Here is a 26,813-nt window from a genome sequence, read left to right as displayed (position 1 = left end):
ACTTCTCTATCAAGTCACCTCTTGTTAGTTGCTTAACACCATGTAACCCTATACCTTCAGACTAGTATTTACCTTTGGTTTCAATCGTACTGTATATTGTTCAACCTCAGTGTTCCCCACAGTTCATATTCCCCATAGCGTAGTGGTTAGCACAACGCTTTACAGGACAGGCGACCTGGGTTCAATTCCCGCTGCTGCCTGTACATTCTCCCTGTGACCGCGTGGGTTTCCTTCCACAGTCCAAAGACCTACCGGTTGGCAGGTTAATTGGTCGTTGTAAATTGTCCTGTGATTAGGCTAGTATTAAACTTGGGGGTGCTGGGAGACGTGGTTCGAGAAGCCACAAGGGATTATTCTGCATGTAAGTAATACCCTTCATCTGGAACTATCAGTCGCTTTACATAAACCACGCTATTCCATACCTTCAGATTTATAAAGTGTATAAACTTGTGGTCCCCGCCACAAATACATCTTAATACAACACAAATTGGTCAGTCTGTCTCTAGAGATCATAAGGAAGCAACTGCTTTGCTTGGCAATTAGCAATTAAGTAATGTGTCTCAATAATACATCTGCAACGGTCCACCATGGCTAGTGATGCAGAACTCTGTACCATCAGAAATTGAGGAGTGGTTGTGGGGAGCAGGCAGAAACCATATTCTTCCACTATCTTAATTTTTTTCATCCATTCCTTCAGCAGGAACACTCTCTGTACACCCACTCGATCACAAGCTCTTCAACTGCAGAGGCATCACAGGCCAGGTTATCTCAAATGACTTTCTACTTCCAGTAGGTATACAGCGATCAGATTTCTCTCTCCTCCACTATCACCATTTGCCCCCCTTCGCCGCACCTCCCCCGCGATGCTGCGCTCTTCCTCCGTTGCCATCTCCGAGCTCACTTTTTCCAGCAAGAGTTCCCCATCCCGCACCGATGATCTCTTCTCCCGTCTCCAACCCTGCTCATCTTCTTGGACACCCTGCGCCGCTCCCCTGCCTGCCCTGGATCATTTCATCTCTAGTTGCTGACGAGACATCAACCGGCTCAAACTGAAAACCTCCCTCCTTGAACCTTACCCCCTCTGAACGCACTGCCCTCCACTCTCTATGCACCCTTCAGACACTCAGAGGTGACTGCTTTCAGTATTCCTCCTCTTACCCACCCTTTGAAGAGGACCCCAGTCCGGACCATCGGAAAACTGTCTCTGAGACCATCAACTATCTCACCAACTCTGGAGAACTCTCATCCACTGCCATCAAACTCATGGTTCCCTTACCCGGCACTGCTCACTTCTAACTCCTACCTAAAATCCACAAACATAACTGTCCAGATAGCTCCATTGTTACCGCTTGCTCCTGCCCCACTGAACTCATGTCCCCCTTGGTTCAGTCCCTTCCCACCTACAATATAAATATATAGTTAGTGTGCCTAAGACTTTTGCACAGTACTGTAGTAATTTTACGTATTGCACTGTACTGCTGCCGCAAAAATAAAATCATGAGATATGTGAGCGATAAGCCTGATTCTGATATGGGTCTCTATTGTGGACTGAGAGTGGGAAAGGGGAATCATGGTTGGAAAAAGGGGAAGGGAGAGAGGAGAGAGCAGGAAGCACCAGAGAGACATTCTGTAATGATCAATAAACTAATTGTTTGGAATCAAATGATCTTGCCTGGTGTGTCAGGGCTGGGTGTGTCTGCACTCACCCCTGGCACTCTTTCTCTGCCACCTATACTCATGACATTTCTGCTCCTCACTAACTTCCAATTCCCTGGCCTTGACTTCCTCATTTTCACCACGGATGTCCACTCTCTATGCACTTCTATCCCCCATCTGGAAGGTTGTAAAATTCTCCACTTCTTTCTCAATAAAAGAAGAATGATCTCCCCTCCACAGCACCCTCCTCCTTCTGGCAGAACTGTCCCCCACCCTCAACAATTTCTCCTTCGGCTCCTTCCACTTTCTCTAGACTCGAGAAGTAACCACGGGCACCCACATGGGGCCCAGCAATGCCTGCCTCATCGGTGGCTACGCAGAGCACTAGAAGCTTCCCTGGTAATGCTCCCAACTCTTCCTCTGCTGCATCGACGACTGCATTGGTGCATCAATTTCATCAACTTTCTGCAATTTCCACCCTGTTCTGAAATTCACTTGCTCCATATCTAACACCTCCCTCCCATTTCTCGATCTCTGAAAACAAACTGTTCACAAGACCATAAGGTATAAGAGCAGAAGGCGGCCATTCGGCCCTTTGAGTCTGCTCCGCTATTCAACCATGGGCTGATGCAATTCTTCCAGTCATCCCCATTCCTCTGCTTTCATCCCATACCCTTTGATGTACTGGCTAATCAAGAAACTATCTATCTCTGCCTTAAATACACCCAATGACTTGGCCTCTACAGCCACATGTGGCAACAAATTCCACAGATTTACCACCCTCTGACTAAAGTAATTTCTCTGCACCTCTGTTCTAAATGGATGCCCTTCAATCCTGAAGTTGTGCCCTCTTGTCCTAGACTCCTCTACCATGGGAAATAACTTTGCCAAATCTAATCTGTTCAGGCCTTTTAACATTTGGAATGTTTCTATGAGGTCCCCCCTCATTCTCCTGAACTCCAGGGAATACAGCCCAAGAAGCTGTCAGGCGTTCCTCATATGGTAACCCTTTCATTCCTGGAATCATTCTTGTGAACCTTCTCTGAACCCTCTCCAATGTCAGTATATCCTTTCTAAAATAAGGAGCCCAAAACTGCCCGCAATACTCCAACTGTGGTCTCATGAGTGCATTATGGAGCCTCAACATCACATCCCTGCTCTTATATTCTATTCCTCTAGAAATGAATGCCAACATTGCATTTGCCTTCTTCACCACTGAATCAACCCGGAGGTTAACCTTTAGGGTATCTTGCACGAGGACTCTCAAATCCCTTTGCATCTCTGCATTTTGAATTCTCTCCCCATCTAAATAATGGTCTGCCCGTTTATTTCTTCGACCAAAGTGCATGACCATACACTTTCCAGCATTGTATTTCACTTGCCACTTCTTTGCCCATTCCCCTAAACTATCTAAGTCTCTCTGCAGGTTCTCGGTCGGCCAACACCTTTTATAATCTGACTGCTTCCCACCACTATCTTGACTAAACCTCTTCCCATCCTGTCCACACGGGGTTTCTCTTCCTCCACAATTGATGCTGCCCTCACCCACTTCTCTTCCAATTCCCAAACATCTGCGCTCACCACATCTTCCCGCTGCCTTACCAGTGACAGAGTTCCTCCTGTCCTCACCTACCACCCCGATGAGCCCTCTGTATTTAACACATCATTTTCTGCAGCTTCTGCCATCTCCAAAGGGATCCCAGTACTAAACACATCTTTACCCCCTCCCGATCTTCTGCTTTACGCAGGGATCGCTTCCTTGTCGATTCATCCCTCCCCACAACTTACCGTGGCGAGTGCCCAAAGCGCTACACCTGCCCATTCACCTCCGTTCAGGGCCCCAAGCAGTCCTTCCAGGTGAGGCAGCATTTCACCTGCGAATCTGCTGGGGCTCGTCTGATGCGGCCTCCTCTACACTGGTGAGACCCGTCGTAAATTGGGGGGGGGGGGGAAGGGTGCGCTTCATCGAGTACCTCCGCTCCATCTTGCAGCTGGCCAAACATTTTAATTACAATTCCCATTCCCGTTCTGAATCGTTGGTCCATCACCTCCTCTTATGCCAAGTTGAAGCTACACCCAAAGTGAAAAAGCCACACCTTATATTCCGTATGGGCGGCCTCCAACCTGATGGCATGAACAGCGATTTCTTCTTCTGCTTAAAAAGTATCCCCCCCACTCTATTCCCCACTACTGGCCTCAGTTCTCTTTCACTTCCAGCTGGGACCCCCCCTCCTATGGTCCACTCTCCTCTCCTATCAGGTCCCTTCCCCTACCCAGCTGGCTTCACCTATCAACTTCTAGCTATCTTCCTCTCCCCGCCCCCCCCTTTTTTATTCTGGCATCATTTCAGTCCGGAAGGGGGAGGCGGGGAGGGGCTTGGCCTGAAATGTTGACTGTTCACGCCTTTTTTTTATAGATGCTGCCTGACCTGCTGAGTTCTGGCAGCACTTTGCATGCGCTGCTTTGGATTTTCAGCATCTGCAGAATTTCTTGTTTACCACAACTAGATGTTTCATTCCCTCTAATCTTTCGACTAGCCCTGTTAAACGAGAGGAACTGGGATTCTGAAGCCAAACACGTATTGTGTGCGAGCACTGGAGACAAAATGAAGTCTAAGCCGACCACTCTCCTTTAAATTGGTCACAGAAAGGGGCACAATTACTTTCAGTCTCCTCAGAAAAACAAGTCTCCAGTCACTGAGATCTGTTTCATCGCACTGGCTTGGCCAAGTGAATGGAAACTCTTGTCCTATGGTGATACAATTCCTCCACTTTCTGCGTGCTGCCAGCTCTGTGCAACAAACAGCCATTTTCCGCAGAATGACAGCTATGAAAGGTCACATCAGGGAAGAACTGAGGGCGAGGCAGATTAAAACTTACGGGAGAAGGGAAAAGCTAGAACAGCATGAAAAACGCTCCACGTCAACCCCCTGCCTGAAGTGACTTCATTAATGCTGCAAGACTCTTTCGGGAGGCTGAAGTGGGGTTGTGGGTCAGACCCAATTTATTGTTTTTTATGTCTCAACCAGGCCGAGTGTTCTGAGATTCTCTCCACAGCATCAAGGAGCTGCGGCTGATCTCACTTCTTGCTGCCCCCCTTCAACTTCAACCCTTCAGATCTTCTCCATGTTACGGAAACTGCGACTGGGCCAGCTTTACCCCTGTACAGAACCCCAAAACACTCTTCCACCACTTCTATCTCCAGTTTGCCACTCAGCACGTTGTAATCCAGAACCCGATAGCATTTCTTTAGTGATCAAGGAAGCTTTACCTTATAGAGTAACACACTGAAAATGCAGGAGGAACTCAGCATTTAAGGAAGGGAATAAAGAGTCGACATTTTAGGCCGAGAACCTTTCACGTTGAAGACTCCTAGCCCAAAATGTCGGCTCTTTTTTCTTTTGCACAGATGCTGCCTGACCTGCTGAATGAAAAAAAAAATTATTTAGTAATACAGTGTGGAGTTGGACCTTCCAACTCTTCGAGCCAGCAAACCCTAACAAAGCCAATTAACCCTAACCTAATCACAGGACAACTTACAGTGACCAATTAATCTACCCGGTGCGTCTTTGGACTGTGGGAGGAAACTGGAGCACCCAGGGAAAAACCACGCATTCCACAGGGAGGACATACTGACTCCTTAGAGAGTGGTGCCACAATTGAACTCCAGACTGTCCCTGAGCTGTAACAAGTTCCTATATAGTCATAGTCACACTTTATTGATCCCGGGGGAAATTGGTTTTCGTTACAGTTGCATCATAAATAATAAATAGTAATAGAACCATAAATAGTTAAATAGTAATATGTAAATTATGCCTGTAAATTATGCCAGGAAATAAGTCCAGGACCAGCCTATCGGCTCAGGGTGCCTGACCCTCCAAGGGAGGAGTTGTAAAGTTTGATGGCCACAGGCAGGAATGACTTCCTATGACGCTCTGTGTTGCACCTCGGTGGAATGAGTCTCTGGCTGAATGTACTCCTGTGCCCAACCAGTATATTACGTAGTGGATGGGAGACATTGTTCAAGATGGCATGCAACTTAGACAGCATCCTCTTTTCAGACACCACTGTGAGAGAGTCCAGTTCCATCCCCACAACATCACTGGCCTTACGAATGAGTTTGTTGATTCTGTTGGTGTCTGCTACCCTCAGCCTGCTGCCCCAGCACACAACAGCAAACATGATAGCACTGGCCACCACAGACTCGTAGAACATCCTCAGCATCGTCCGGCAGATGTTAAAGGACCTCAGTCTCCTCAGGAAATAGAGACGGCTCTGATCCTTCTTGTATAACCATATAACAATTACAACACAGAAACAGGCCATCTCGGCCCTTCTAGTCCATGCCGAGCTCTTACCCTATCCTAGTCCCACCGACCTGCACTCAGCCCATAACCCTCCATTCCTTTCTTGTCCATATATCTATCCAATTTAAGTTTAAACGACAACATAGAACCCGTCTCAACCACTTCTGCTGGAAGCTCGTTCCACACAGCTACCACTCTCTGAGTAAAGAAGTTCCCCCCCATGTTACCTCTAAACTTTTTTCCTTTAACTCTCAACCCATGTCCTCTTGTTTGAATCTTCCCCACTCTCAATGGAAAAAGTCTAACCACGTCAACTCTATCAATCCTCCTCATAATTTTAAACACCTCTATCAAATTCCCCCTCAACCTTTTACGCTCCAAAGAATAAAGACCTCACTTGTTCAACCTTTCTCTGTAACTTAGGAGATGAAACCCGGGCAACATTTTAGTAAACCTCTCTTGTACTCTCTCAATTTTATTGACATCCTTCCTATAATTCGGTGACCAGAACTGTACACAATATTCCAGATTTGGCCTTACCAATGCCTTATACAAATTCAACATTACATCCCAATGCCTAAACTCAATGCTCTGATTAATAAAGGCCAGCATACCAAAAGCTTTCTTCATCACCCCTATCCACATGAGATTCCACCTTCAGGGAAATATGCACCATTATTCCTAGATCCCTCTGTTCTACAGCATTCTTTAATGCCCTGCCATTTACCTGTAGCACCCATTCTCCCAGCATTTTCTGTGTTGCTCTGGACTTCCAGCATCTTCAGAAACTCGTGTTTACTACATCGTGTATTTTCTGCTGATGCTGCCAGCTGCCCTACCAGTGGGAATTAGCACACAGAGAGAAAACCTATAATCTAAGGTCCCCATGCCAGTGTGACTAAAATCACTCTCTGATTTCCCCCCTTAAATATCCACCTGGGATCCCACTCCCACCCTTGGATCTCGACCGTCAAAACTCTAGCATGTTTCAGAAATGGAATCACACCTCTCTGCTGGGGTTTTCAGCACCTCTGTCCAAGTAGAACTTATTTTCAGTTTCCCTGCTTTTCGTTCTCCCATAACAGCCAAAGTACCGCTCTCCATTTCCTTTCCAATAAAAAGAATTCTTTACTGCGGATGAGAGGAGGTGATTATGGCATGCTGATCCTAACCTTTGCAGCCAATGCAGCAAGGCATTGGGCCAGGAGTCCCTACAAAGGACTGTGAGAATGGCCAAGAGTGTTCTCCCTACCAGCCATTGGGGACATTTATCAGGAACACTGCATACGCAGGGCCCTTAGTATTATCAAGAATCCCACCCATCCATTCAGCATCCTCTTTGACTTTCTACTGCAGGCAGGAGACGCCGATGCAGAAAGACAAGAACATTCAGGATGAGAAACAGTTCCTTCCCTCAGGCCATTAGGCCACATCACATTCAAAAGGTCACCTGTTCTGTACCTTAAGATATTTAATTTATGCACTTTATTTTGTTTACTTATGTGTAATTCATGTGGGCACGTGGCCAAGTGGTTAAGGCGTTCGACTAGCGATCTGAAGGTCATGGGTTCGAGCCCCAGCCTAGGCAATGTGTTGTGTCCTTGAGCAAGGCACTTAATCACACATTGCTCTGCGACGACACCGGTGCCAAGCTGTATGGGTCCTAATGCCCTTCCCTTGGACAGCATCAGTGATGTGGAGAGGGGAGACTTGCAGCATGGGCAACTGCCAGTCTTCCATACAACCTTGCCCAGGCCTGCGTCCTGGAGAGTGAAGACTTTCCAGGCACAGATCCATGGTCTCGCAAGACTAACGGATGCCTTTACTTAATTCATTTGCAGATTCAATTCTTACTTTTCTAAGTTATTGTGTGTTTACATCTGGTCCAGAGAAACGTTGCCTCATTTGATGGTATACATGTATATTGTTAAATGACAATAAACTTGACTTGACTTTTTAATGCTACAGACCAATAGCATAAAGCAAGGGGTCTGTGGACCCCAGGGTGGGCACCTGTGCTTTAGAGGACCACATAAATTTGCAGCACAGGTGGTCACCTAGCCCGAGGTGTGGAAAAAACGACTTCCAGCCTAATCCTGCTTCTGAGATTATGGCACACTAAATACTCAGCCAGATTACTTTTTAAAATCCGATGAAGGTTTCTGCCTCAACTTTACATTCTAACTGCGAATTCCCCTTTGGGTGGAAACATTTTTCTTCCTCCTCGTTACTGATTTCTTGTAAAAGAAACACACCCTTCCTGACTGCTTCATTTATTACCCTGCTGATAGAGCATTGATCGTGTGGATAGCCAGAGGCTTTTTTCCCAGGGCTGAAATGGCTAATACGAGGGGTGTAGTTTCAAGGTGCTTGGAAATAGGTACCGAACGGATGCCAGGGGTAAGTTTTTCACACAGAGAGTGGTGTGTGCGTGGAATGCACTGCTAGTGATGGTGCCGCAGGCGGATACAATAGGGTCTTTTAAGAGACTCCTAGATAGTTACATGGAGCTTAGAAAAAATAGAGGGCTATGCGGTTGGGAAATTCTAGGCAGTCTCTAGACTAGGTTACATGGATGGCACAACATTGCAGGCCAAAGATTTCTATGTTCTATTTGTTACGAGAATACACATAAAATTAAGATGTTTGCTGGCCTGGGCTAGCATCAGTGGCATCAGCAGTTGGTCTGCCACCTGCCCTCAGGGGAAGGAGAGATAAGGAACAATGGAGCAGCGTCTGGAGATGTGTAATGAAGGGATGTGGGAGAGAGAGCTGTCTGGAGCGGCTCCCCCCTTTGAACCTTGAACTGTTTGAAGTGATGGACAGGCGATACCCCAGCAGGGGGATAAAAAGGGGACAGGTTCGCTAAGACAGACACACACGCCACCCGAGGTAACGAGACCCTGGAAGCGGTGCGCTTCTCACGAGTGGGTGAGAAGTACCAGACAACGACAAGGGTGGAAAGGTACGATCAGCGGGAACCCGGTGTGTGTCCGCCCTTGCCTGGGTGCCGGGTTCACTGCAGAGGATCGACCGCATCTGGAGGAGGGGTCACAGTCGGTGACCTCAGGTGACATCACCAAAGACCCGCCCAAATGCTGTTTGTGAGCCATCCTGCTGGTCTGTGAGTGAAGCCGTTCTGAATGATCAGTTGTTCCTATTCTATCTCTCTCTTCCCCCACGTTGTCCACCGCCATGACAATGATTACTGCGAATTGAACTACTAACTGGACTGAACTTTGAGTAATTTTGAAATTGGTCATTTACCCCTAGACAACGATAGAGCTTGATTGATGCTGTTATCTTACTTCTGTGCACATGTGTGTTTATCATCACTGAACTGTTGCATTTATTATCCTTTCGATTACTGTGTTGCTTGTTTCTTTAATAAAACTTTCTTAGTTCTAGTACTCCAGACTCCAACTGAGTGATCCATTTCTGCTGGTTTGGCAACCCAGTTACGGGGTACGTAACATATTATACCACTCGATTAAGTCTATCCCCCTCCCAAGCAACACAAATTACCCCACCTCTCCAGTGCTGACAACAAATATCCCAGCATGCACTCATTGCAAAGCTATTACTGTACATATCTAATGCTCGGGTCCAGTGCTACATCCATACACATATATTCTGTTTCTTGGCACATTAAGTAAGCCGCGTCTCTTTTTAACTGCCCTCGACTACTACCTTCAGTATGTCTCTGTCTCTGACGCTTTTTTGCTGTCCTCCCGAAGTGCACAACCTCACATTTCTCTGGACTGAATGAGGTTTATGACATCTTTTAGTTATGCTGTTAAAAAGAGGTAGAGTGAAGATAACTTCAACTTCAGAGGGAGGCATTTTTGCCCGGGGGGGGGGCGGTGGAGCTGCTTGACCTCAAAGTACTAGATCATACACACAAAATGCTGGAGGAACTCAGCAGGTCAGGCTGAAATGAATAAAGTCAACATTTTGGGCCAAGACTCTTCTCCAGGACAGAAGTGGAAGGGGAAGACACCAGGATATAAAGGTGGGGGGGGGGTGGGTGGAGGCGAAGAACCTTCAAGAGGATCACAACCTTGTTGTAGGGTTTGGAGGCTTGCATCTCCCAATGACCCAGAGAGCTATGTTAGCAGCAGTCCGGGCTTTATGCCCTGGCTGTTGGTAGAGTCACCTATCCCAAACAGTTCAAAGGGCAGCAGCCAGACCAAGTGTGGCCCACCAGTCCTCCAGATTCGGGGGTTCAGCTCAGGGCTAACAACCCTGACTGGTCAAACAAAACTGCTATGGAAACCAGCAATGAAGAATCCTTCTACATCTGAGTGCGACGGTATTCCTGAGACTCCATCCAGGACTTGCATGACTAACGGTAGTGGAAACCGAGAGGAAGCTACTGACATGATAAAGGAAGCCCTGAACAAGGCCAGAGATGGAGGACCTTCATTGCCTACCTGAACACCAGCAGCATAATGGGCAGTATGTAAGCAAATAAAAGGAAGGAGGTGATAGATGAAACCAGGCGGGTGGGAAAGGCTGGAGAGGAACCATAGGAGAAAGGGAAAGAAGAGGGGACATTGGGGGGGGAGTGATTGGCAGGTGAGAAGAGGTAAAAAGGCCAGAGTGGGGAATAGAAGAGGGAAGGGGGGAAGGAAAAAAGATTTCTTTACCGGAAGGAGAAATCGATACCAATGGCAAAAGGTTGGATGCTATCCAGATGGAAGATAAGGTGTTGCTCCTCCACCCTGAGGGTGGCCTCATCTTGGTACACGAGGAGTGAGAATGAGAATTAAGCTGTCTGATTACCCAGAAGATCTGCTTTTGGCAGATGTAGCGGAGATGCTCGATGAAGCGGTCCCCCAATTTAGAAAGTACTAAAGCTGTAACAGCAGCTAAGCTTCTTCAGAGGTAAAGGCACCGGGCACTCTGCAGTTAAACACAAAATAATCTGCAGATGCTGGGATCAAAGCAACACTTACAGTACGCTGGAGGAACTCAGCAGGTCGGGCAGCATCCGTGGGACCTGTTTCCACGGATGCTGCCCGACCTGCTGAGTTCCTCCAGCGTACTGTAAGTGTTACTCTGCAGTTAAAGACAGTTATGCAGAGATCTGACATGATAGCTTGAGGGAATTTGGCAATGGGAGCTCAATATTGCTGAGTGCAGACTTTAGGAACCAGGGGAAAGACTAAAGGTATTGAGTGTAGAATTACAAATGGGATGGTGGATGAAAAGGCGGAAATGTAGACACAAGAAAGCCAGAATAGGCTATTTTGCCTTTTGAGGCTGCTCCATCATTCATAGAAACATAGAAAACCTACAGCACAATAACAGGCTCTTTGGCCCACAATGCTGTGTCGAACATGTCCTTACTTTAGAAATCACAAGGTTTACCCATAGCCCTCTAATTTTCTGAGCTCCATGTACCTATCCAGGAGTCTCTTAAAAAACCCTATCATATTCGCCTCCACCACCGTTGCCAGCAGCCCATTCCACGCACTAACTACTCTGCGTAAAAAACTTGCCCCTGACATCTCTGCACCTACTTCCGAGCACCTTAAAACTGTGCCCTCTCGCGTTAGCCATTTCAGCCCTGGGAAAAAGCCTCTGACTATCCACACGATTATGATTGTGACTGATTCTCTATCTCAACACTATTGTAGGAGCCAAGCACCTGTCTTCTGTCTCCATTGCATTTTGGGTTGTGCGTTTATTATGGTAACTAGTCACGTCGATGGGGATGTGGATATAAGTTACGGATTCATGCTTCTCTGTTTAACTATGGAGCTGGGGACTGTTGGGTGTCATATCTTCAGTTGACCACTTAGTTTAATCGCTTCAAGATTGTATGATTTGCTAGTTGCTAATAAATGATTTTGGGACATCATTATTGGATTGATTTGGGGGGGTGCGGGGGAGAGAGATGTCATACAAGATAACTCCCCGTGTGGTCACCAGTAAGGGCATTTTGTTAGAACAGCTGCTGCAACCATGTTTCTGTATTCTGTCCAATCTGCTAGATGCCTTTGGAGTCTACATAGTTAACAGACAAAGTCTTGTAATCACACATTTGGAGAAATCCTATGGGGTCCCATGAGAAGAATGAAAGATAACAGGGCAACAAATAGTCATTTTAATTACTCTGAAATGTAGAGATCATAAGTGCCATACTGGGTGGCAAGGTGGAGATACATTCTACCCAAGGAGGTGTAAGGTAATTCTTCCCTCCTCCAGCCTGCAGGTCACTCTTCGGCAAGGTGTAATACCCACTCAGCCCCCCCCACTGATCACGGTCACACGGAGCCACGGGAAGGTCATACGAGTCACAAGTCCTGGTTATGGGACCACTGATGCCAGGCAGACAACCTCTGAAGGGTATTGATAACGGCTGGGGCTCACCCGTCTTGGAAGGACACTGCCCAGGAAAAGGCGATGGCAAACCACTGCTGTCGTAAAAAAAAACTGCCAAGAACAATCATGGTCATGGAAAGACCACGATCACCCACGTCATACGACACGGCACAGAATGAACGAACAAAGACCCAAAGGTTGAGGGGACAGCCAGACACTTTTTCCCAGGGTAGAAATGGCTGATATGTGACGGCATAATTTTAAGGTGATTCAAGGAAAGTATGGGGGGGGGGTGTGCAGGGAGAAGGGATGTCAGAGGCGAATTTTTTTTTTAAACACAAAGAGAGTGGTATGTATGTGGAATGTGCTGCTGGGGTGGTAGTAGAGGCAGATACATTAGGGACATTTAAGAGACTCTTAGATAGGTACATGAATGAAAGAAAAATGGAGGGCTGTGTGGGAGGGAAGGGTTAGGTAGTCCTTAAGAATAGATTACAAGGTCGACCCAACATTGTAGGCTGAAGGACTGTATTGTGCTTTATTGTTCCGAGTTCTATGCAATTAACTGCAAACAGAAAATGTGAAGAACATATATAGGAGATAAATTAGACATTCAGAAGAACTTTTCTCAGCGAGCAGAAGGGGGCCAGTTTTGGCCTAGTGAAAAGGTTGATTTATGAAAGAGACCTTCAGAGGAAAATCAGAATTCAGGAAGGTTTAGTCAAACATAAATAAGGACGAAGATGGACCAGGTTTAAGAGAAATCGCTGGAGAAATCGTTCTCTCTTCTCCCATCAGGCAGAAGCCATAAAGCATGTGCCACCAGGCTTAAGAATAGCTTCTCTCCCCTGTTACCGTAATGGATCTCTGGTATGATAAGATGGACACTTGGCCTCACAAACTACCTTCTTATGACCTTGCACTTTATCGTTTACTCGCACTGAAGCTTTTACACTTTATTCTGCAATGTTATTGTTTTACCTTGTTCTACCTCAATGCACTGTGATATGACCTGTACGAACAATAACAGACCGTAAGATGTAGGAGCAGAATGAAGCTATTTGGCCCATCGAGTCCGTTCTGTCATTTCATCAAAGCTGATCCATTTTCCCACTCAGCCCCAATCTCCTGCCTTCCCCCCTCCCTGTATCCCTTCCTTTCCCGACTAATCAAGAATCTATCAACCTCTCCCTTAAATAGACCCAGTGACGGCCTCCACAGCTGCCTGTGGCGATGATTTCCACAGATTCACTACTCTCTGGCTAAAGAGATTCCTCATCACCGTTCTAAGAGGACGTCCCTCTATTCTCAGGCTGTGTCCTCTGGTCTTAGACTCTCCCACCACAGGAAAAATCCTCTCCACGTCCACTCTATTGAGGCTTTACAACATTCGGTGGGTTTCAATGTGGTCACCCCTTATTCTTCAGAATTCCAGTGAGTAGAGGCCCTGAGCCATCAAACGACAAGCCTTTCAATCCCGGAATCATTCTCGTGAACCTCCTTTCAAACCCTCTCCAATGTCAGAGCATCTTTTCTCAGATCAGTGGGCCAAAACTGATCAGAATACTCCAAGTGAGGCCTCACCAGTGCCTTATAAAGCCTCAACATTATATCCTTGCTTTTCACTGTATCTTGGTATGCAACAATGATAAACCCAATATCAATTTTACTAACCCATGATGTGACTAAGAAAAGTGGGCGAGAATTTACCTGTTCAGATCAGTTTGAGTAGAGACTGGAATTCAAAGGAGATTAAAATTTTAAAATCAATTAAGAAAAACGGGCCAGATTCTGAAATATTCCCAAACCCTGCCAACTGACACTTTGAAATTTAATTCGCTGTATAATGAGAAACAGATCTTGGGGTCGGGCGGGGGGGGGGGTGAATTCTGCCTTGGATGCAGCTTCTCTCACTTAGCTGCTGCCATGCATAAAGAATCCTCTCTGTGTCCCAACACTTGCTCGCTGGATGTGGCCTGCCAGCTCCTGGGAGGCTTTTCTGAAGGGAAGAATGTCGGGAGTTGGCATTATGCTGCACCCTGGCTGGGACTAGGTTTGGTCAGGGGCTTCTGGCAGCCAGGAAGTCCTGGAGCGTGAACTAATGACTGCTGAGGTGGGAAAGAGAGGTTAGAGTGGAGAAGGAGAACGAATGAATGAAGGAAGGGATGCAGATGGGAAGGAAGGAGGAGGAAAGAAATTGGGAAAAGTGAGGAAGTGATGTGGGCAAGATCACATACAAGCAGAAACATTAATAATACCCTAGTATTAACATTTACTTGATTGAAAACTTGTATTAGTATTTATTTTTAGTATTTCCCAGTCTCTTCCCTGCTTCCGACAAAATCCGCATGTTTTCAGAGTTCTCATGTGGTAAATTGAATCCTAAAGAGATCTCCAACATTTGAAACGGTGAAAGGATTTCTTTATTGAGACACAGCATGGGATTGGCCCTTCCAGCCATATTGGAATTGGCCCCTCCATATGCCTTCGAGCTCAGCAACCCCCTGATTTAATCCTAGCCTAATCATGGGACAACTTACAATGACAATGGGAATGTCTTTGGACTGTGGGAGGAAACCAGAGCACCCGGAGGAAACCCACACGGTCCAGGGGGAGAACGTACAAACTCCTTACAGACAGCGGTGGGAAATGAACCCGGGTCGCTGGTAGTGTAATTACAGGTAGTTAAATTATTGAAACTTAGAATGTCAAATTGTAGCCATGGAGATCACCAGGGAGAGGATTAGAGTACTCTTTTGTAATCCAATGCAAGGTGGAGCCATGAGAGAATTGGAATCAAGTTTGTTATCACTGATATATGTCATGAAATAAAGAAATATCATAGAAGTTACGAAAAACTATACATAAACAAAGACCGACAAACAGCCAAATCTGGTTTATGACCGTGCTGGTGAACCCCAGTGACTTCTGGCTGGTGGCCAATTAAACTAGGACAGCAACTAAACACTCTGTTAAACATACTTTTGTGGGTAAATGATCATCGCAAGTAGTAGACTATAGCTTCCCTTTGGACTTTGAGACAATTCGACATGGCAGAACCGAGGCGAAGCAACCAGCCTGTCGTTGAGAGCCAGGAAGACCCGGGGTTCGATTGATTTAAGTGCCCTGCCAAATCGGAAAGTCTGGAACAGGCCAAATCGAGGCAGCGGGGTCCAGGCCCCACAGCGTATTGAAGCGACTGAACCCTAAGTCTGGCCAACGATTTAACTATCAGGCTGAATCAGGAAGGCTGGGTACAGGGCGAATTGAGGCGGGAGGGTCCAGGCTCCAGAGCATACTGAAGCGACTGAACCCGGTGTTTGGACGAAAACTTAGGTGCTGGGACAGGTTGAAGAGGTCTGGGTGTCAGGGCCCAAGGTGAGGGATGGGCTGGTTCAGCTCGCTGCTCGGCTCTGTGCTGAACTAGGGTCTGGACTCTTTGTGGACTTCAGTTCAGAACACTATTTGCTTGAGTTTATTGTTTGCCTGATTTTTTTTTCCTCCCTCTGCACATTGGGTGCTTGGTCTTTTTTTTTAAAAAATGGGTGCTTTTGGATTTCTTTGTTTCGTGGCTGCCTGTTAGGAGACGAATCTCAAAGTTGTATACTTTGATAACAAATCAGGTTTATTATCACAGACATATGCCTTGAAATTTGTTGTTCTGTGGCAGTAGTACAGTGCAATACATTTAAAAAAATCCATTTTACAATAAGACACAAGAATAAATAAAATAGTGCATAAAGAGAGTAAAAATACTGAGGTAGTGTTCAAGGACCATTCAGAAATCTGATGGCGGAGAGGAAGAAGCTGGTCCAAAAACACTGAGATCGTGCCTTCAGGCTCCTGTACTTCCTCTGATGGGAATAATGAGAACAGAGCCGCTTAGCTTTGGGTCCTGACTTTGAAAGGCTGTGTAAGTGTATTTGCAAATACCAATATTGAGCAATTTTAGTAAAGTACGACCCATGGAGGAGATGCACACCCAGAAAATGCTCCATCTCTTGATTTTCTTGACTTTGTGACCCCAGACAAAAATGAACAATGCTCAGTCCTTTTGCATTTTGTGCTCATGTAGTTATTTTCCCCCTTATATAAATTCGGTAAAAGTGAGTTTTTATTCCACATCTCCAATATCTTGGTAGTGAACTTCATAAAGGGAGGTGGCTGTTACAACAGCCATTACAGTACAGAAGGAGAGGAAAGAGAAGGATGAGGGGAGCTCTTATAGAAACACATAAAACTCATTCCACCGAGATGCAGCACAGAGCGTCATAGGAAGTCATTCCTGCCTGTGGCCATCAAACTTTACAACTCCTCCCTTGGAGGGTCAGACACCCTGAGCCAATAGGCTGGTCCTGGACTTATTTCCTGGCATAATTTACATATTATTATTTAACTACTTATGGTTTTATTATTACTATTTAATTATTTATGGTGCAACTGTAACGAAAACCAATTTCCCCCGGGATCAATAAAGTATGACTATGACTACTAAAATTATGAAAGGGAGAAATAAGATACAGGCAGGAAAGTTGTTTCCACTGGTAGGTAAGACTAGAACTAGGGGACATAGCCTCAAGATTCGGGGAGTAGATTTAAGACAAAGATGAGGAGGAACTGCTTTTCCCAGAGAGTGGTGAATCTGTGGAATTCTCTGCCCAACGAAGCAGTGGAGGCTACCTCAGTAAATATATTCAAGACAACGTTGGATAGATTTTTGCACAATAGGGGAATTGAAGTTTATGGGGAAAAGGCAGGTAGGTGGAGATGAGTCCATGGCCAAATCAGCCATGATCTTACTGAATGGCGGAGCAGGCTCGACGGGCCAGATGGCCGACTCCTGCTCCTATTTCTTATGTACAGAGGGATACCACTGTACAGGGGCCTGCAGAATTACTACCATCAGGAAGGAGGTATGGGAGCCTGACAGCACACACTCAATGATTCAGGAACAGCTTCTTCCCCTCTGCCATCCGATTTGTGAATGGACATTGAACCCATAAACACTACCTCACTACTTTTTTATTTCTATTTTTGCACTACTTACTTAACTATTTAATATATAAATATTTACTACACGTCATGTTTTCTCGATTATTATGTACTGCATTGTACTGCTGCCGCAAAGACAACAAACTTCATGACATGGGCCGGTGATATTAAACCAGATTCTACCTCAGAGCAGCATAGAGAGAGACTGCTTTAACCAGACAACTGATGGCCATTCTTCGCAATCAGTGACAAGAACAAACTACCATTTAACGCTCTAATTAATGCTGCTACAATGACTAATTACAGCAAGGCTACAATGACCTGACGATATTGCACACCTATATAGATACCTGCTCTGCTTGTGCAGAATTCATGACCCAGCCCCGTGCAATTGCTATGCCGTCATAAAATAGGAACTAATCTCTGCCATCAAATTCTAACTCCAGACTTGCGTCTTGTCCTTATTCTAAAGTTTATTACTACAGATGTCTGACTTACAGCTTCTTGGCCATTTCGGGGAAATACTTAGCTTTCGTCTTGAAAACCACCTGGAACATATAAAAAAAAATTGTTTGGTTACCTCAAAGTGAGTTGATACGATTGAGTTTAAGCTACAGACCAGAATAACCCCAGATGGACAGCAGGCATTTCTCTCACAGAAAAAAGAACTTGTCCACTATCTTGCTTAAGAAATAAAGCAGAGGAATGGATACCCTGATTATATCGAGAGTAGGAAAAGAGGATTTCGTTTTCCCCATCTGACCATAAGATACAGCAGCAGAATTGGGCCATTTGGCCCATCGAGTCTGCTTCGCCATTTCATCATGGCTGATCTATTTTCCCTCTCAGCACCCAATCTCCTGCCTTCTCCCCGTATCCCTTCATGCCCCGACCAATCAAGAATCTATCAACCTCTGCCCTAAATACACCAAATGACTTGGCCTCTATAGCCGCCTATCTGGCATTTTCTCCCTTCCTTCTCAGTTCTGAAAGAGGATCTTGGCCCAAAACGTCGACTGTTTACTCTTTTCCATGCATGTTGCCTGAGCTGCTGAGTTCCTCTGTCATCTTGTGTGTGTTGCTCTGGATTTCCAGCATCTGCAGACTTGCCCAAGTTTAGTTTTCCCCAAGTTGTCTCTCATATGGGGTTAACAGAAACAGGCCCGTCGGACCGTCTGATCCGTGCCGGCTTGTTATTCTGCCGAGTCCCACTGACCCGCAACCGGACCACAGCCCTCCATACCTCTCACAAAAATGTACGTAGCCAAACTTCTCTTAAATGCTGCAATCGAACCTGCATCCACTACTTCCAACGCAGCCTGCTCCACACTTCCACCAGCCTTTGACTGGATTCCCCCTCAGGGATTCCCAACGTGGGGTCCACAGACCACTCGGTTAATGGTATAACCATATAACCATTACAGCACGGAAACAGGCCATCTCGGCCCTTCTAGTCCATGCCGAACTCTTACTCTCACCTAGTCCCACCGACCTGCACTCAGCCCATAACCCTCCATTCCTTTCCTGTCCTATACCTATCCAATTTTTTAAAAAAATGTCAAAAATGAACCTGCCTCTACCACTTCTACTGGAAGCTTGTTCCACACAGCTACCACTCTCTGAGTAAAGAGAGTCAATTGTAGGGGGTCAATGGCATAAAACAAAGGTTAGGGACCCTGCCTTAAGTATTTCACCTTTAACCTATGACCTCTAAGTTCTATCTCACACAACCTCAGCGCTACTTGTTATTCCGACAGCAGCTGGCAAGAAATAATAGCTGTGACTCCAGAATCACTGCACGATGGCTCATCTGGTTTACCCAGTGACTGCAGGAAGGTGGCTTCTGGCACAACACTATAAACCAATCACCGGTATCATGTTGCACGATGTGAAATGCAGAGAAATTCAGCACCAGGACTTGCATAACTACCCAAAGTCAAAATACTTCAAGTCCTGCAAAGCCAGAATGCTGGAAACGCAGAGCAACATACACAAATGCTGGGGGACCTCAGCAGGTCAGGCAGCATCTATGGAGAGGAATGAACAGTCAACCCCTTCGTCAGGGGTTCAGTCACAAGTCCCGCAGAAGGTCCCAAACCTGAAACACTGGACGTTTATTCCCCTCCATAGATGCTACCTGCCCCAGCATGTTGTGCGTGTGTGTGTGTGTGTGTGTGTGTTACTCTGGATTTCCAGCCTCTGCAACATCTTGCGTTGAAGGGAAAAAATATACTTAGCAGGTGAAGGGGAGAAATAAAGGCTGGGTTTTCAGGTCAAAGACTTTTGTCGGAATTGAGTTCTGAGCTCCACGTGTCCGACATGGCCTCCACTTGTACCAAGATGAGGCCACCCTCAGGCTGGAGGAGCAATACTTCACATTCCGTCTGGGTAGCCTCCAACCTGATGGCATGAATATCGATTTCTCCTTCTGTTTAAAAACAAAATGTCCTTCCCCTTCCACTCTTCCCCACTTTGGCCTCTTACCTTTTCTCACCTGCCTATCACCTCCCTCTGGTGCCCCTCCTCCTTTCCTTTCGCCTATGATCCACTCTCCTCTCCAGCCCTCGACCTTTCCCACCCACCTGGCTTCACCCATCACCTGCTAGCCAGCCTCTCCACCCCACCTTTTTTTTTGTGTCTTCCCCCTTCCTTATCAGTCCTGAGGAAGGGTCTCGGCCTGAAACGTCGACTGTTTGTTTGTTCATTTTCATAAATGCTGCCTGACCACTGGCATTTTGTGTTTGCCCATTGCTCTGGATTTCCAGCATCTGCAGGCTTCTGGTGTTTATGACGCTGAACTTCTGCTTAGATGCGTTCAATTAACCAGCTGTCGTGATGGGATTCAAATTCCTACTCCGAGGGTCAATCTTAGTTCTGGGAGGTCATTGAATAGAGGATTAAACCCATGCTCTGCAAGTGTTATCAAATCACAAGATTAACTCGTTGCCCTTTCAACTGATAATATCTTTAATGGTTGATTATTTCCAGCATTTGCCTTGTGATGTATACAATGACTTCAGTGCCATGACGACCGTTCCAGCACTGAAAACAACACACTTTCTAAATTAATGCACGCTATTTGCAAAAACCAGAAAGATCCCACACACTGCATTCTCCACGCACAGTTTCAGTTCAAAATGATCCTCCAAGAGGTGCACAACCTTGCCGCAGGGTTTGGAGGCCTACGTGCCTCAGTGACCCGGAGAACTACGTTGGCTGGAGTCAGGGCTTTATGGAGCCGGGTCACCCAAACAGGTCAAAGGGTAGAGGCCAGACTAAGAGTGGTCCACTGGTCCTCCAGGTTCGGGGGGGGGGGGGTTCGTCTCAGGGTTAGCAACCCTGACTGGTAAAACAAAACTGTTATGAAAACAGCAGTGAAGAATCCTTCTACACCTAAGTGTGACAGTATTCCTGAGTCTCCACCCGGGACTTGCATGACTGATAACAAACTGAGGGAAACTACTGACGTGATGAACGCTGCCAGAGATGGAGGACGTTCATTGCCTCCCTAAATGCCAGCCGTGTAATGGGAAAAGGAAAGAAGTTCAAATGATGGTGGGCTGGCTCTGGTTTCAGGAACACAGAAGATGCTGGAGGAACTCAGCAGGCCAGGCAGCATCGATGGAGGGGAATAGACAATCGACATTTTGGACATTTCTGTGAGAGAAGTATTTGCCGTTCATCTACGGTTATTCCAATCCGAGGCTTAAACTCAACCATCAGGACCTAGTGAGGGGTCTCAGCCTGAAATGTTGACTGTTTAATACTCTCCAGAGATACTGCCTGACCTGCTGGGAGTCTGTGTGCCTGTGTCTGTTGCTCTGGATTTCCAGCGTCTGCAGAATCTCTGCTGTTTATTTCTGGTCTCAGTACTTTTGGATGAGAAAGCAAGGCAGGACATGCGCCCAGCTCCTGCTAGCTCTGGAGGAGTCTGTGCCAGAGCACGAACATTTGCAGCCTAGATCGTCAGAAGCTGTACAACCTGCCAACAGTAACCTTACAGCTTCAAAGGAAGACTGGCTGCCCCAGGGTGAGGTACCAGAATACGTGTGTAAGCAGATTGAAACACCCAGGGAAAGTGACCAAAAAAGTGAATCCAAATTACTACTTAATAAAAAATAATGTGGTTGCCCTGTCCCTTCTTAGCAGATAGTGGTGTGAAACAACTTAAACAAGTCTGATTCATATTAGCACAGGCAAATGCAATGTTAGCATCTCATTTCAAGAGGACTAGAAAATAAAAGCAAGGATATAATGCTGAGGCTTTATAAGGTATTGGTCACACCAGATTTAGAGAATTGTGAGCAGTTTTGGGCCCCTTATTTAAGAAATGATGTGCTGAGGGTCCAGAGGAGGTTCATGTGAATTATTCCAGGAATGAAAGGGTGAACATACGAGGAGCTTTTGATGGCTCTGAGGCTTTACTCACAAAAATTTAGAAGAGTAAGGGGGAATCTCATTATAGCCTAACAAATTTTAAGAGGGCTAGATACAGCGGACGTGGGAGAGGATGCTTCCAATAGTGAGGGAGTTGAGGACCAGAGGGCACAGCTTCAGGAAGGAAGGATATCCCTTTAGGACAGAGACGAAAACAAACTCCTTTAGCCAGAAGGTGGTGAATTTGTGGAATTCATTGCCATGGACTGCTGTGGAGACAAGATCACTGGGTGTATTAAAAGTGGAGATTGGTAGGTTTATTTATAAGGGTGTCAAAGGTTGGAGAGGGCAGGAGAATGGGGTTGAGAGGGTTAATAAATCAGCCATGATTGAATGGCGGAGCAGACTTGACAGACCAAATGGCTTAATTCTGCTCTAATGTCTTATGGTCTTAAAAGATTGTAACAATACAATTATTAACCACAGCTGAGATCCTGAAAGTACTGACAGCCTAATGCACACAGTAACACCGGCAGGTGCAGTCCGGAAGAAGCCTTCTGAGTGAGAAATGCGGCAGGGCATCGTGGTTGTGACCAGGCCAGTAATTCAGACATGCCAGTTACCGATCCAGAGACATGAGCTCGGATCTCACAGCAGCTGGCAGGTTTAACATCATTAATTAAACAATAAAAAGCTGGCAATCATCGTCAGTAATGATGACCACATACCAGCAGGATGTGATAAGAACCTTCAGGGAAGGAATCCTGGCCTACTTACAACTCCAGATCCACAGCAATAAAGGTTGATGATTACCAGCCACCTAAATTAGCCTAGGAAAGGTAAAATTTGCCTTTGCCTGCAAATTTGATGTCCCCCGAATGAATTACATAAAGAAATTCAAGATTAACAGTATCCGATCATATACTTTAATATCCATTTCTGGTGCTTACAGGCTATTCATGCCTTTCAGTACAATTGTGACGGTATAGAAAGTGAGGCACCTTTGAAATGAACTATTCTGGAATACTCTGAAAAAATAGTATTTTAACTTAAAGTAACACACACACACACACGCTAAATGGTGGAGGAACTCAACAGCTCAAGCAGAATCTATGCAGAGGACTAAACAGTCAATGTTTCTAGTAGAGATCCTTTGTCAGGATTCAGTCTTTATTCCTCTCCATTGGTGTTGTCTGACCTGCTGAATTCCTCCAGCATTTTGTGTGTGAGAATTCCAGCATCTGCAGAATCTCATGTTTATTATTATTATATTTTGTATGATTGTACTTTTACTGATATTCTATACGTACTTATTGTCTTGTGTGTACGAGGACTGGGCCTCAAGCCGCTCCCGGGGCCAGCACACTCCCCCAGGGGCAGTGCAGCATGGCTCCAGGCTGGAGTTATTGCTGTAGCTTGGCTGAAGCCAGGCTCTACTGTGGACGATTCCGGACTGACGTCACAAGTTTTGGGGACTCTTACTGTGACACTGTGATACGACTTGTGCTTGCCATCTTGTGTGTGCTTTGTGTTGTGTGTGACTGTCGGTATTGTGTTTTGTACCTTGATCCCGGAGTAACACCGTCTCACCTGGCTGTATTCATGAGTACTTATGTACGGTTAAATGACAATTAAACTTGAACTGAATTGAATAAACACAAATCTTTTTGTTTAGATAAATAAAACCAGAGAGTGGATTTTAAAGCACTGATTTGGCTCTGGATTAGGAAGGGATAAGCAGATCAGAAAAGGTAAACTCCACTGTTGATCTTCTGAAAACAGGTGGAACGGCCCTTGAAGTGGACAGATGCTTTGTTAGTATGCAAATATTCTCCCCAGGAAAATAATTAGATTTACACTGTGAATTAATATCTGTGGTTCACACAAATGATTTCTGAATCACTGATGCAAGGTGCAGCAAATTTGCATTTAAAGTTCACATCTGTTTTTAAGCTCTCAATGGCCTGGGACCTGAGTACAAAGAATTGCTTCCGCTTTATAATCCTGATTAAGCTCTCAGGTTTTCTTCCGCCGGTCTCTTAAAATTTAAACAATCTCCCTCAAAAGATAATTGGCATGTCAACTTTGTAAAAAAAAAACTAAGCTCTTAAACTGTTGAATTCATAAAACTGTAAGGGATGCAGACTCAGTTAACACTTTTAAACGCCAGCTCAAAACCAATTCATGTAACCTCCCTTAAATAAATGGCCTGGAAGATCATCAGGGACACCAGTCACCCTGACCATAAACTGTTTCAGCTGCTTCCGTCTGACAATTGGTACCACAGCGTTAAAGCCAGGACCAGCAGGCTACAGGAGAGCTTCTTTCTACAAGCGACTAGACTTATAAATTCACATGCCTGCACACTGCAACAGAGTCGTAGCACAAAGATTTTCACTCCCGAACGCTGTGGGATGGATGCAAATGAACATCTTTTTGCCCTTCATTTTTATGTTTACACTTTATTGCTGGACAGGTATATGGAGGGATTTAAGTTGGGGGCTTATATGGGCAGCAGGGTTTGAGGGTTGGCACAACATTGTGGGCCGAAGGGCCTGTACTGTGCTGTACTATTCTATGTTGAATGTAAAGCACTTTGAACTACATGCTTTGTATGAAAAGTGTCCTATAACCAAGTTTTCAGACCTCTGAAGTAAAGAGGAACAATTTGCCTGTGATATTTTAAACTCTATAAATTGCTGATAAGGACTGCGACAACCTTGCTTCCATGATATGCCTTGAAGGATCAAGTCTTTAACATCTGAGTGTTAACTGAGACAAGGTAATGAGTGGTAATCTAAAGATTCTTATTTCCTGGCCCTGCTGAATAAAACTTGCTGCACAATTAGCTATGTAATTGCAACAGGCTGATTTCACAACCAGCTTCCTAACCTGGAGGGGAAAGGAAAGCAGTTCTAAAAGCAAGTGTTGAGAGAGCTGATCACACTCACCTGAGCAAAGTACATGTTCATGAGACTGAGGGTGAAGAACTGCAGGCACACCGGGAAGCAATACAGTAACCAGAAGGAGAAGGGGTCGAGGGAGTTCGCTTTGATAATGTCTCTGAAATAGAACGAGAACAGCGTCGTCCTCAGGGCAGCCCACAGGAGGCACAAGAAGAGGAAGACCGTCTGGTAGCTGAACTTCTTGTGTTTGTAGTGTAATACCAGCCACAGCTGGATGTAGACCAGGAGGAACAGGAGGCCGTAAAGTGCAGTGTAAACAGTAGTCAGCCCCAGAGTCACGGAGGGTGGTATAGCAGGCTGCAGGGGCTGGGGGCTTATGGTGCTCGTCTGAGAACCCACTTGCGATATTTCCATCTTCAGGTCTAGTGCCATGATTAAAGCAAAATTCCGACTCGATCACCGAATAATCAACTAGGAGGGAAAAAAAATCATCAGTTTGAACCTCTCACTTTATTTTTTTAATCAGTGACCAAAGAGATAAAAAAAACAGATGCCACCAATGGGAGGGAGTATGAAATGCATGCATCTTTCCCCGTCCTACCCCAAACCGAAGTTCAGAAAATACAGCTTAAATTAAGACTACAATGCGAAAAGAAGTGGGGATAGCAAGGGTAAAATATGGAGGGGCCACTGTGTAGGATCGGAAAAAGCTGCAGGAAGTTGCAAACTCAGCCAGATCTATCAAGGGTACCAGCCTCCCCAGCATCCAGGACACCTTCAAAAGGCAATGCCTCAAAAAGGCGGCATCCATCGTGAAGGACCCCCATCACCCGGGACGTGCCCTCTTCTCATTTCTACCATCAAGGAAGTGGTACAGAAGCTTGAAGACACACACTTGTGTTGTAATAGAGTGTAATAGGCCCTTCCAGTGCCCAGCAATCCCCCAATTTATTCCTCCTGGCCTAACCACAGGACAATTTACAATGACCAATTAACCTACCAACTGGTCGGTCTTTGGACTGTGGGAGGAAACTGGAGCACCCGCAGGAAACCCACGTGGTCATGGGGAGAATGTTCAAACTCCTTACAGATAGTGACGGAAATTGAACCCAGACCGCTGGTACTGTAAAGCGTTGTGCTAACCACTACGCTGCCATGCTGTATATATGTATGTATAAATATATACATTTATGTATATAAGCATGCATACGCATAGCGTAGAAACTTACAAAGAGCATTCTTCATTAATTGTACCCAAGCATCTGAGGCCTTCTAAAGGGAGTTAGATATGCACTTAAGAGAATATAATTAGTTTGGCTTGGGGGGATGAGAGTGGGGAAGAGTAGGATAATTCCAGGAATGAAAGGGTTACCGTTTGAGGAATGTCTGGCAGCTCTTGGGGTGTATTCCCTGGAGTTCAGGAGAATGAGGGGGGATCTCTAGAAACATTCCAAATGTTAACAAGCCTGAACAGATTAGATATGGCAAAGTTATTTCCCATGGTAGGGGAGTCTAGGACAAGAGGGCACAACTTCAGGATTGAAGGACGTCCATTTAGAAGAGATGTGGGGAAAGTACTTTAGTCAGAGGGTGGTAAATCTGTGGAATCTGTTGCCAAGAGTAGCTGTGGAGGCCAAGTCATCGGGTGTATTTAAGGCAGAGATAGATAGGTTCTTGATTATCCTGGGCATCAAAGGGTATGGGTGAAAGCAGGGGAGTGGGGATGATTGGAAGAAATGGATCAGCCCATGATTGAATGGTGAAGCAGACTCGACTCGAATGGCCTACTTCTGCTCCTATATCTTATGGTCTTATAATGCGACTGGTGGGATTGCTCTGCGATAAACTTCCGTTCAGTTCCCTGGGGTGAATGGTTTCCTTATGTGCTGTACCAATCTTACGATGATTGTACAAATAAGCACACAACTTCGCTACCAATTTGAAGACTTAATTCCTTATGAAAACAAAAAGTCTTCTGATCAACGTGGTCCGGAGTTGAGCGACTGTAACCTCAGCAAACACCCGATAGCTCAGGAACACACACACATATAGGTATCTACGGAGAGGAATAAACATTTGACATTTCAGGCTGAGACCCTTCATCAGGACAGGAAAGGAAGGGCGTTGGCCCAAGCTTCGACTGCTTGTTCCCCTCTATGAATGCTGTCTGACCTGGTGACCTCCTCCAGCATACTGTGTGTGTTACTCTGGATCTCCAGCACCTGCAGAATCTCTTGTGTCTATGA

At 45.7% G+C, this 26,813-nt stretch overlaps 1 protein-coding gene across 4 annotated transcripts in view; it reads right to left on the bottom strand.

Moving 5' to 3' along the window:
• LOC134339753 (integral membrane protein GPR137-like) overlaps positions 1–26,813 on the bottom strand; it is a 73,159-nt gene that overhangs the window by 21,195 nt on the left and 25,151 nt on the right. For all 4 annotated transcript variants that reach the window (XR_010016441.1, XM_063036509.1, XM_063036511.1 and 1 more), the window contains exons 3-4: positions 24,613–25,038; positions 17,783–17,832 (exon numbers count right to left, since the gene is read on the bottom strand). Coding sequence is in view for 3 of the 4 variants with exons in the window: in XM_063036509.1 (XP_062892579.1) it covers positions 17,783–17,832; positions 24,613–24,999 (437 nt within the window). In the remaining variant the exon portion in view is untranslated. The remainder of the gene's footprint in view (positions 1–17,782; positions 17,833–24,612; positions 25,039–26,813) is intronic.

The sequence above is a fragment of the Mobula hypostoma genome, chromosome 30 (assembly GCF_963921235.1).
Source record: "Mobula hypostoma chromosome 30, sMobHyp1.1, whole genome shotgun sequence".
Taxonomy (NCBI): domain Eukaryota; kingdom Metazoa; phylum Chordata; class Chondrichthyes; order Myliobatiformes; family Myliobatidae; genus Mobula; species Mobula hypostoma.
Note: the sequence above shows the minus strand (reverse complement) of the source record. Positions and strands in the feature narration are given on the sequence as shown.